This window comes from Podarcis gaigeae, assembly GCF_964106915.1.
Source record: "Podarcis gaigeae genome assembly, chromosome: 7".
Classification (NCBI taxonomy): domain Eukaryota; kingdom Metazoa; phylum Chordata; class Lepidosauria; order Squamata; family Lacertidae; genus Podarcis; species Podarcis gaigeae.
The window spans coordinates 74586181-74599138 of NC_139683.1; the positions used below are offsets into that span (position 1 = coordinate 74586181).

Here is a 12958-nt window from a genome sequence, read left to right on the forward strand (position 1 = left end):
AGGCCCTCTGCCTGGTTCCCTGTAGCCTCACTTCTCGCAGTGAGAGAAAGGCCCTCGAAGCTGGACCTCAGTGTCCGGGGTAAACGATGGAGGTAGAGATGCTCCTTCAGGTATACTGGGCCGAGGCCGTTTAGACATGCCTAAGATTGTTCATATGGGAACAAATCCAGTGTCATCAACGCTATGCTTAGAAACCTAAATAGTTCTGGGACCAATGTGTGTGATTACATGTTGTTGTTGTTGTTGTTGTTGTTGTTGTTGTTGTTTAGTCGTTTAGTCGTGTCCAACTCTTCGTGACTCCATGGACCAGAGCACGCCAGGCACTTCTGTCTTCCACTGCCTCCCGCAGTTTGGTCAGACTCATGTTTGTAGTTTCGAAGACAGTATCCAACCATCTCGTCCTCTGTCGTCCCCTTCTCCTTGTGCCCTCCATCTTTCCCAACATCAGGGTCTTCTCCAGGGAGTCTTCTCTTCTCATGAGGTGGCTAAAGTATTGGAGCCTCAGCTTCATGATCTGTCCTTCCAGTGAGCACTCAGGGCTGATTTTCTTAAGAATGGATCGGTTTGTTCTTCTTGCAGTCCATGGGACTCTCAAGAGTCTCCTCCAGCACCATAATTCAAAAGCATCAGTTCTTTGGCGATCAGCCTTCTTTATGGTCCAGCTCTCACTTCCATACATCACTACTGGGAAAACCATAGCTTTTACTATACGGACCTTTGTTGGCAAGGTGATGTCTCTACTTTTTAAGATGCTGTCTAGGTTTGTCATTGCTTTCCTCCCAAGAAGCAGGCGTCTCTTAATTTCGCGGCTGCTGTCACCATCTGCAGTGATCATGGAGTCCAAAAAAGTAAAATCTCTCACTGCCTCCATTTCTTCTCCTTCTATTTGCCAGGAGGTGATGGGACCAGTGGCCATGATCTTCGTTTTTTTGATGTTGAGCTTCAGACCATATTTTGCGCTCTCCTCTTTCACCCTCAATAAAAGGTTCTTTAATTCCTCCTCACTTTCTGCCATCCAGGTTGTGTCATCTGCATATCTGAGGTTGTTGATATTTCTTCTGGCAATCTTAATTCCGGCTAGGGATTCATCCAGCCCAGCCTTTCGCATGATGAATTCTGCATATAATTTAAATAACCAGGGAGACAATATACAGCCTTGTCGTACTCCTTTCCCAATTTTGAACCAATCAGTTGTTCCATATCCAGTTATGTGATTACATAAAAGTAATTAAATATTGGGCTTAATCCAGAGTGTGAGTGTGGAATCATTGAAGAGCCTCACAAATCTATCACAGTTAGACAATATTCCATGGATCTGTCAAGAAGCAATATTGGATTACTGGACAATCATGGTAGATGTTTGAGGCTAGCACCAGTGCTACTAATGGCATGGACTGAGAATTCACCTTGCCACATATTTAGACATAAAGATGTTGTTATGTTCAGGAGATTGAGATTTAATTGAACATGATACAAGTGTAAATTGTAAGTCTTGGTACATATAACTATAGGCCTTGGGGGATATTGGTAAGTGTACAAGTTTGTTTTTACTCCTTTCCTGTTGGACTGATTTCTTGAGTGCTATAATGTATGCAGAAATTGTGCCTTGATGATGTGCCCTACTTTTCAAGGAGTATATTTAACAGTAATACAGCAGGAGATGAATGTGGATTCCCACATCCTTGAGAAAGCTCCTTATTAAATGAAAGTAAGAGAGCATTTCCTGGAGAACCCAGAAGTGTTTGGGTAAATGATGTCTGTCATCTGAATATAATTTTCTTTTGTCTGGGGGGGGAGGGAGGCAGTCCCTCTGTTGAAGAAAACCTTTTATGGTATCAGTCTCTTGGTCACCATTAGGGTGAGTAGAATCCATTTTTGCTGTCCTGTTATCAATTTCCATACAATGGATATACCACAACAACAAATCTTTATTATGGTTGTAGACCAGCTTAAGGAGGGAGGGGTATGATCATTTAAAATCTAAAAAAAGTTAAAACAGAAAGTATATACAGTCATACCTTGGAGGTCGAACAGCGTAGTTCCGGTTTTTGAATGTTATTTTCGAAGCCGAACGTCCGACGGGGTTTCCGCAGATTCCAATTGGCTGCAGGAGCTTCCTGCAGCCAATCAGAACTTGCGCTTTGGTTTTCGAAGATTTTGGAAGTTGAACAGACTTCTGGAACGGATTCCATTCGACTTCCAAGGTATGACTGTACAAAAGTCTATAAGAATCCAAAATAAGTCTAAAAGAAGGGTTAGGAAGATTAGACAAGAGTGAAAGAGCGTAAAAGGTTAGTATATATAAGACAATAGCTATGAATCTAATACGAGTGCTCATTATATCCAGTTTGTGGCACAGGTCATCATCTGAGAAATTTTGAGTGCTACTGTGCAGAATCTGGCAACGTTGTATGTTGTAGCAGGATTGGTATCTGAAAGCAGTAGGGAGGTATAGAATTGTCTTGTGTGCCCTGGGTAGTTATGCAGTAATGGTAAGATGAGGCTAGTATGAATGTCTCTGTAATAAAGACATTGGAGAAGCACATGCTCTATTGTTTCTATTTGGAATGGGTATATAGTCCAAGCTATTGGGATGTTTAGCAACATCAAAGGTTGTCCATTCATTCAGATGAGTAAATGGGGCTCAGGGAAAGCATCAGCACTGTATCCTGGCAAGGTGTTGGGGCCCCCTGTCAGCTGCCAGAGGGGGTCAAGTGCTGATGCTGGACCTATATGCAAAAATGGCTTGAAAGTCTGGTGTACAAAGTTGGTTGCTGAGCCCAATTTTCTGTATGAACGATTGCAAAATTCAGCTGTCCTGAACTCCTAGGTAAATGTGCATAGGAATGAAGTCTCAGGTAAGAATGTATACATTAGAATTATATGTAGCTTTTCAGTATATGAAGTAATATTGCGCTGAAGCCCACTGACTTTGAGCTTTCCTAAAAAGGTCATCATGCGTTGGCATCGCTTTCACAATTTACATAATTACATAATTTCACAGAGTCATTCATGAGAATACAGCTACGTTATCAATGGCAAACAAAACATGCTCCCGTTTCCAAAATCAATTTTTCTTTTAAAGACCTCACACATAAGGCACAATATTGCATTCATTAATAATTCAATTAAGCTGCTGCTAAAGCAATTATATGCAGTGAAATGATATTCTTTTTTGGCATTGCATCTGGGGTTCTTTCTGCTTTGCATGGATCAGATCAACCATATATCCATACATTATACTTCTTTGTATCAGGGGTGTTTTTACTTTGGTGTTTTTTTAAAAATAATTTCCACATACCCTCCAGCAAGCTGGCTATCAAATGCTACCCCATTTTCCTTTGAAGGCAATGGTGCAGTAGGGGTTGACATTTCTTCATAATGCCAATATGAGCCATTTTCCCTCTCCAACCGATGCAGTACAGGGGAGACTGAAAACTGGCTGAATGCAAAGCAAAATTTGTTAGAGATGGTGATTGTTTTTTCTAACATCAGGTTCTTCTAGGGTGTCATTCTGTAGGTGAGAGGAGCTGTGAGAGTATCTGTTCCTTTTGTGCCTTTCTAAAAAAAAGTGAGAAATAATACTTCTCTTTTCCCCCTTCCTGCCTCTCCTCCTCCTTTTCCTTTTGTTAAACATCACAGGAGTCATCAGGACAGCCTTGCATAACATGGACAGAGAAGCCAGAGAACATTATTCGGTTGTCATTCAAGCCAAAGATATGGCAGGACAAGTTGGAGGGTTGTCTGGATCAACCACAGTCAATATCACGCTCACCGATGTCAACGACAATCCCCCCAGGTTCCCTCAGAGTATGTAAAGGTTTGATCTGATTTTTTTTCCCTCCTGACTAAACCTTTGCCTGTAGTAATTAAGAGTTACATTCATTTCGAAGGTATTTGGTTAAGAAGCAGGATGAGCTGTGAATAATCAACAGAAAGCCAGTGTGGTGTAGTGGTTAAGAACAGTGGACTGGTAATCTGGTGAACCGGGTTCGATTCCCTGCTCCTCCACATGCAGCTGCTGGGTGACCTTGGGCTAGTCACACTTCTCTGAAGTCTCTCAGCCTGTTTGTTGTGGGAGAGGAAGGGAAAAGGAGATTGTTAGCCACTTTGAGACTCCTTAGGGTAGTGATAAAGCAGGATATCAAATCCAAATAAGTGAAATCAGCAAAGGGGAGGGAAAATATGTGACTACATTTATATTGTCCAGGCAGTTAGGATGGTGCAAACACACTGTCAGAGCCTATCTGTTTGCATCGTCCCAACCTCTCAACTGCCACTCCTCTCCCTCCCAGTAAGCACCAGTGTTGCACCTACCAGAAAGCTAGTATAGCAGTTTTGCCACTACCCATCAAACTGCTTCTGGTTATAATTGACTAATTTCAATAATGAATGGTGTTCACAGTACAATTCAAAGGATGAATGTGTATCTGAAGAAGTGTGCATGCACACGAAAGCTCATACCAAGAACTGACTTAGTTGGTCTTTAAGGTGCTACTGGAAGGATTTTGTTTTGTTTTGACTATGACAGACCAACACGGCTACCTATCTGTAATTCAAAGGATGGTTACTCAGAAGGAAGGCCTACTAAATTCAATTGGCATTAAAAGCTTGTGCAAGTGTTTGGAACTGCAGACAAGCATGTGTTAATGACTAAAGAAGCATTATTTAGGCATTCTGAATTTTGCCTGCTCCATATCTTTCAAATACCAAGTGTGTGACCTTGCTAAATTTCAGGCTGCAGATGTTTCTACAGGTAGATCATAAAGTTTTTGATCTGGCCTCCTTAGAGAATAGTAAACGACTGATAGGACTTCATTTAAATGTTTAGTGTTCCAGACATTGATTTTCCTTCCTCGTATGAACAAATAAATACTCCAGGCAGCAAGTTTCCAATGTACTTGAAACTAATTGCTCTTTATTTTAAAATAGCAAATGCTCTGCACCTTTTATTAAGGGCAAAGCTGGCTAGGAGTTGGAGAAGTTAGATGGTGAGTCTCTCAGCATGCTGACCCTGAACAATTTTCTCAGCTGGAAACTAGACTAGAGCAAGGTGGGGGAGACCAAAATAGATGCTTTTGGTGGCCAAAGTAGCTGGCTCAAGTAATAGATGAACAAAATCTGCTGGGATCCCTGCTTCCTGAATGACAATAACTAGTTGGACTATCCTGCCTAGCTTGAGGCAAAGACACTGGGTTATTTCAGGAGGGAAAACAAGTCCCTTCATAGAAAAATAGTGTTAAAAAATACAAGCCTCGGAGGACAGCATAGCATTTTACAATCTCCACTCTGCATGTGCTTGAGCCAGCGGTGAGTAGTGTCTGAAGGAGAAAGCATTCTGGGAGCAGGTTTTCTCTTTGGTGTGATACGTTTTTGACAGTTTGGGACCTGTCCAAAGAAGATAGCTTTGTCACTTTAACATACCCTTTCAAATGGGTCTATATAGAAATTATCAAATGTAGGGGACAGGAGGAATAGACAGGCAGAGTTCCACAATTGTGAGTATTAAATGTTGGCCTCATTTGTACTTAATGCTAATCAAACGATCGTTGGGTATCTGCTGCATGGCAACCAAAGGACTAGGGAAGGAGTAAAGGCGCCATTATTTTGTGATTCAAGGACCCTCCCCCCACGCTTGGGGATAAGAAAATACACACGGACACAGATTTTAAGGTTGATGGGCTAGAAAAGGCCACAACTTTATTGATTACAGCATGTGAGAGGTATTGGCTTAGGCATTGGAAAAAAACACCAAAGATTGACTCCGCCCACAGGGTGGGGCGAGTCTAACAGGGGTTAACCACCAGTAGGTGGAGCCTGTTGATGCAAATAAAACTGTAAGATCTCCCCTGATGTCACCGGGGGTCGTGCCATGGCCCCCAGCCACAGCAGGGCATCGGTCGGGATCCACGACCACTGGATTCCTTTAACGGAATACCCATAAGGAAGGGATAGGCGATGGCCACACCCTGCCCTTCCATACACCAACCACAGATTCCAATGCCTAACCGCCACCCGAACCCAAGAAAGGACTGGGGAAGGAGTAAAGGAGCCATGATTTTCTAAATGCACACTTGCGCCTTCAGGCTAAGCGATAGTTTGATTCCATATTACATGCAAACCGAGCCACTGTCTTAAGCGAGTCAAAATGACAAGGTCCAGAAGGTTATAGAAAATACTGAAAAACATGACATACTTTATGGACAGTGTCAATGATGTTTATAACATTGTCACTCCATTCATGGGTTTTATTAGGGCTGCCTATGTCTGGCCAGGATTTCAAAGGCGGAATTTTAGGGCTTCCTAAAAAAATCTCAGCAAGCTTTGGGAGGTCCTGGTTTTTACTTTTTAAAATATGGCAACCCTAGTTTTATGCCTGAACATTTTTCTGAAGATCTTGCTGTGAGTTTAATAAATTTAAATTGCCTCATTATTATTTCTTGCCTGCTGTTCCATTTTATTACCATTGATGCACAGGGAAGCACACCTCACTGTCCCCTTGCCCATTCTTGTCATTCCTTTTCCTGAAGTCCAGGCAACTTGAACCTCAGCTCCCAGTTTGCCCAGTCAAAACCACCAATAGTGACATGGGTAGTGTCCACCTCATCTGCCCATTCCACACAATTCCTGCCTTAAGTCATTATTAGAGCACTGAAAGATCAAGCCACATTGCTCTGCTAATGTATTAACAAGACCACAGTCTCAGAGGAATGAGGGAACAAGCTTTCGTGGCACACTCTTTAGTTTTGTAAATTACTTAGTTAATTAGTCTACAGCACTCTTTGACTGTGGGCCATTTGTCTTTATTATATTCAAAGGAAAAACAGGGGCATCATTTAGAGAGGAAAAGAGTCAGTCCCTCGCAGTGTTTGAGATACCAAGTGTTTATTCATTAGGAACACTCTTATCTTTGATCAGTTCACTAGGTTGTTGTTGTTTTTTTACAACACTGTATTGTTAAAAAATAAATAAACTGTTCAGCAATGCTTATAGCAGCTTACTATATCGCAATGCTTACAGTAGCTTACTACTATTGGTTGGTTTCACTCTTAGAGGCACTCCTAGCAGATGGGGTGGAGTGGTATTTGTGGAGGCTTAGCCCAGTGCCTAGGGCCAAACCGTCACATCTGTAACCAATAAAGTTGTGGCCTTATTCGATCCCATAGAATCAACATTCTGTGTATTGTCTAATTCTTTAATCCCTAGGGAATGGGTGGTCATAGGGTCCTGACACACAAGATATATTTCACCCTTCATCCGTAGATCTCAAGGCAGTTCACAGGATAAAAATACAAGATCAAAATACAAAACACATAATCAAAACAAGAACAAATACAAAACAAAACAACCTCCTTCCCCGCCCTGCCCCATTTTTTTTAAATTGTCTTGACAAATTTACTTAAGGGGGGCTACTTGTAAATTCTAAGAAACCACAACCAGTATTGAAAAGCCTGTTTTAGTGGTTTTCTTCAAGGAAGTGTAATTTTCAAGCATGTGTCTTCTTTTAATAAGCATGGTCTTAAGTGATAGCCATTCGGTTAAACGCTTTGCTGAATTGAAGCTTGAAAGAATAAGTGGTGTAGTTTTTATGAAGATCTGCTGTATTCTTTATGCATGGCAATGAAGTCTATTTCCTACTTTAAGTGCACAGCTCACCACAAACTTAACTGTGGAGTCGTAACTGGAGCCTCCATAATTATTTTTTTATGTGAGCAGTTGCTGAATGAATGTTATGTGATCGCAAATGAGAAGACAGGCGGTCTGTGAAATTGAGAAGGGGAGGAACACTGTTAAGGAGACAAATTGTCTTCAGACGCAGTCTACACCGTGGAAATGTAGAGACGTTTGCAGCATATATCATTCTAGGCTCCACTAGCAAACCAGGGCACCCATGAACAGCTAGTCTGGGGACTAGTAAGTGAGGGTCTCTCTCCTTTCATTAGAAAGTTTGTGGCAGGGGTTTCCAAAATGACCCCTCTTACCTTTCTGTGACCTCCAAAACCAACCTAGAAGAGATGTATACAACTGTTTTCCCCTCAACCAGCCAGAGAATGTTGGCAGCCAAGACCCACACACAGGGAGAAGTCCTCATGGTCAAACCACATGTAACCTTCACTATAGCCCTATGGATGTATTACATGCATGCTACATGTGAGCAAGTGCTGGCATGCTGAAATTTATTCACAGACAATTCATGGTTGCTGCAAGAAGAAAGCCCGATAAGGTGGGGGGAGAAAATTGATTCAGTTCTCATTTAAAGGTGAGCCTATGTAAATCACACTGTCCAATACATGAATTGAAACACAGCCATCCTTTTAATTTCACATGTCTCTGAATTTTGCACTGCAGTTATCCAGCCAAGTAATGTCTACAAAAGTGCATGTACTAGGGTAAAGTGTGCAGAACAATGCACAGATTGCTGAAAATATTTAATGAAAAATTGTTATATTGGTGAAAATCAGTATTCAAAAAAAATGCAAAATAGCATAGAGAAATGTGTATATTAAGAGAACTTTGCAGTAAAATGCCAGTGAATTTTCATGAAGACATTAAAAACAAACAAACCTGGATGTGGAAATACGTACTGAACTTTAGATTGGAAAATTGAGAAACAGATAGAGGCTGAAATAGACATATTTGCCCTACATGTAAATAATTCCATCCAGAAATAGAAGTCCCCCATAACCAGAAACGTTTTTTAAAAAATCTGGTATTGAACTGGAATAAACTGTAGATGACTAACCCATACAGCCTTTATTGCAGAGTAATATAGCAGGCCAAAATATGTCTAGGTAAGCCTGCCCAGGTATAAATAAGATGTTATTATTGCAAAAACAGTTGTAAATTATTTCTTCTTTTTTTCTTCATGTTGCTTTGTCCTTATTTCACACTCTGTCCAATACTTTCTTGAGATATTTGAACTGTCCCTAATTCATAAAGTAGGAGTAGGTTTCATATTGTGATCTGTGTGTCCTTTATCGGAGAAGCTTGGCTGAAATGTAGAGTTGCCATTTATTTTAACCCAGTTGATATTTTGCTTGCATATAGAGAGGGACACATATACAGATAGATATTGTAGATATAGTATTCTAAACATAGCCCATCCTATATCTTTTACCAATCTGTGGGAGAAGAAGGTCATCAAGACTGTCAAAGACTACATTACCATTAATTGAATTTTGTTTATGAACATCCACTAAAAATGGAGGTGCTAAAATGACATAACATATATGAAACTCCTGGTTTTACACTATGTATTGCTGATTGTAAATTGCACTGTATTCTAGGAGTTTTGCACCAAATACATATGCACAGAACTGTAGTCTCTGAGAAAGGACAGTTATGGTGGTTTTCCACAAAGAGAAGTATAGAGAGTATTCTGAGATATATTGCATGTGTGTGTGTGTGTGTGTGTGTGTGAGAGAGAGAGAGAGAGAGATGAGCACAACCTTTTTGCTGCTAATAATATATAGGTTTTCCTAAGGTTCATTCCTCTCCTATTCTTTTTGCAATATTTCCTATGGATATTAATTTTTTGAATCGTTATGTAATTATGCCCCCTCCTCATTTTCTCAAGATAGCATAAGTGAACTGAAAAGTGTTATCTCAGCTGCACTGCAAAAGCCATAGTAGCCATAATTGCACCTTTCTCAGCCCCATGGCTGTGGATAAGCTTTTATTTCTTTTTACATTAAGGTCAGCTGGTGGGGTGCATGAATGTTCATCTGAGATATAATCTGGTTTGGCTGAGTGCTATAAAGTTTTGAGTAGTAAAAGTTTCCCACAATTGCAAGACACATCATTGTGGGAGGAGGAGAATTCACTTCAGGCTTTTAAAATTGCTTAGCTTTTAACTCGGGGAAATTTACAGCCCTTGTTTCCTTGGCCATTTGGGAAGAGAGAATGAAGAGAGCACAAAAGTGTTATATTTTTCTCTTGCGGCTGAAAGATATACATGCTGCTACAGCTCTGAATGTCAAGCAATTCAGTGAAACAAAAGATTAGATCTTAGATGCTTTATGTTGATTTAAAATTTTGTTTGCTGTGTTTTAAATTACTTAACCTAGCACTTTCTTAAAACCCAATTGATTAGCATTTCAGAACAGACTAAAGAAAGCACTTTTTCACACAGTACATAAAGAACCAATGGAATTCACTGCCACAAGGTGTGGTGATGGCTAATATTTTAGATGACTTTAAGTAGGATTAGATAGATCAGTGGATTGTCAATAGCTGTTGAATCTATGAATATCAGTTTCAGAGGACGAATAACAGGAGTGTGCTGTTGCCTTCATGCTCTGTATGTTGAGTTTCCCGTTCAGAATGTTATGCACTGATGATTTAATCTAGCAGAGTTCTTTTTAATATTCTTAATACGTTATTCCTGTCAGAGAGCAGTGCCTTTCATTCTGTGAGGAAAAGCTTTCATAGCTAGGCACCACAATTTAGTCAAATAATATTTGGTGCATTTGCACTAAACTCGGCGATCATGTTTCCCGTTTAGAAGAGATGTTTGAGAATTTGAAGTGTTATTGCAGCAGAATTGCTAGAAATGTTGCCTGAATATATTTTCCAGAACATTATCAGCTGTATGTTCCTGAGTCGGCACAAGTTGGTTCTGCGGTAGGCAAGATCAAGGCTAATGATGCGGACATGGGGTCAAATGCAGACATGAAATACACAGTCATAAATGGGGATGGCTCCGGAGTGTTTTCCATATCCACTGACAGAGAAACACGAGAAGGGATTATTTCCTTGAAGAAGGTAAGCAAAGCCTTTAGAAAAGGCTCACACGTGATAGATATGAAATTCTCTTAGGGCTGTCATGGCACATAGCCTTAGGGCCAAACTGGAAATGACAGCAATAGTTCCATGCGTTTAAGCTCAGAGCTGCCTCCAAGTGTAAAAAGAGGAGCTGGGTTGAGCCTACATTTTTAAATAGAGAAAGCAAACATTTGAAAGGACTGTGATTTGCCTCCCAAGTGCTTTTTTTCTTGAAAGCACTTTTATCTTCACACATGTTTTTTTTGCTTTCCAACTTCTGTGGTTTCAGTGCACAAAATATTCATACAAAATGCGTATTTTATCAGAAGATTCACCAAAAAATGTGTACTTTATATTGAAAGGTGCATACAAAGAAGCACACAAAAATCAATGGAGTGCAAGCAACAAGTTAGGGGATTCAAAAACGCGGAAATCTTTCTCCATTATGTGATAACCTCTTCACTGTTTATAATAATAAACAAGATGGTAGATTACTTCCTCTGCTTTTGCAAAAGACCTTTGTGGTCAGATGTGATTCCTAAGCATTTCTGGACACTGGTTGATAATGCTCAACGCCCCCCCCCAGGCTTCGGGCTTAGCGCAGCTCTCTGCAAGCCGAGGGAGGGCTGCGCGAAGTTGCGCAGCTCTCCCACGGCTAGCGGAGAGCTTGCCTGCACCCAGGAGCTTGGGGTGCGCTGAGCTCAGCACGCCCCAAGCTTTGGGCTTCACACAGCTTCCGCAGCCTAGGGAGCCCTGCGGGAGTTTCCGCAGGGCTCCCTAGGCTGTGGATAGCAGCCCGCTGCCTGGAGCATTGGGTGTGCTGCAGCAGAGCGCCCCGCGCTTCAGGCAGACATCCGCAGCCTGCTGCCTGGAGCGCGGGGCGCGCTGAAGCCGCGGCTGGGGGGGGAATAATATTTTTTCTTTATTCCCCCCCCCAAAAAAAACCTAGGTGCGTCCTATGGGCCGGTACGTCCTATAGGGCGAAAAATACGGTACTTCTGACTGAACAGCAATGAACCTGAAATGGGAAGGAATCAGACATTCCTATGTTATCATTGGCTAAGCAGCAAGCTGCTTTAATAAAGGTGTGTTGATGCCATGGAAGCATGTATTGTACAGGGGGTTATGTCAGAAATAATAAACTCCAGGTGTCTCAGAGCAGGTCTCAAGACTTCCTAACAGCTTGTGCTGAGTGTGACCTATTTTGTTGTCATAACCGTGCAGTCTTTAACACAACAGTGGACAAAAGTGGACCTTCTGGTATACAATATGAGAGTGGCCATGGTTTCAGAATCTCTGTAGGGCCATGATCTGTAAAGATGCAATGGACCTGTTTCTGAGATGTGTAAGGAGGATGTGATAAAGTACTGGTGCTGTGCTAAATGCAGACCATTCTTCAAAGGGTGAATGCTGCCTTTGGTCTTACATTATCAGAAGTGGGAAATGTCCATTTCCCTACCCCACATTTTGTCCTCGTGGCACAAACACCAAAAGACCGTTTTTGTATTGCCACACGAAATATCAGGTCAGGCAAATGACTGGCAGCTCAATCCTGTGCATGTGTGTGTGCTCTCCAAAGGATGCCCTGTTGAGTTCAATGGTACTTACTCTCAGGTGAGCATATATAGGATTGTAGTCTTCAGTACAAAAGGGCATGTGGCAGTGCTGGGCTAATATTATACTTGGGCTGCTGAAAATAAGCACTTCAGAAAAGTGCTTCAGAATTGCCTCTTTGGGGGAAAAAAATATTTAGAATAACCTTCTCTCACCCCACTGCAAAACAACCCCACCCTCCTGTATACCATTTACCGGCATATCAGTGGCAAGAAACCATTGCTATTACTCATCGAGTAGCCTTCTAGTAAATTATGGCAAGTGTTGCTCACTGCTGAAAACAAGAACTAGGAATGGGGAGAAATTTAATCCCCTTTTGCATTTAAAAGTGAACCTAACTCACCTGCACTTTTCAAAACAGTACATTAACAAAACAAAAACAACCATCCTTCAAAATCTATACTTCTCTGAATTTTACAATGCAGTTCACCACCTAGTATGGGTCCATCTGCCCTATGCTTGGTTTTTGGACAGGGACTTCCATGGGGTCCCCTCTAACAGGGTACCCTCAATACACAACTGATACAATATTGGGTGATATACCACTTCATCCCATGCTTGAAGACCAGGATTCCACCCA

General features: G+C 41.4%; 1 protein-coding gene across 6 annotated transcripts in view; it reads left to right on the forward strand.

Moving 5' to 3' along the window:
- The window catches only part of CDH18 (cadherin 18), a 605089-nt gene that overhangs the window by 545815 nt on the left and 46316 nt on the right, over window positions 1-12958 (forward strand). For all 6 annotated transcript variants that reach the window (XM_083747250.1, XM_083747246.1, XM_083747247.1 and 3 more), the window contains 2 exons: window positions 3643-3810; window positions 10577-10764. In XM_083747250.1, coding sequence (XP_083603376.1) covers window positions 3643-3810; window positions 10577-10764 — 356 coding nt within the window. The remainder of the gene's footprint in view (window positions 1-3642; window positions 3811-10576; window positions 10765-12958) is intronic.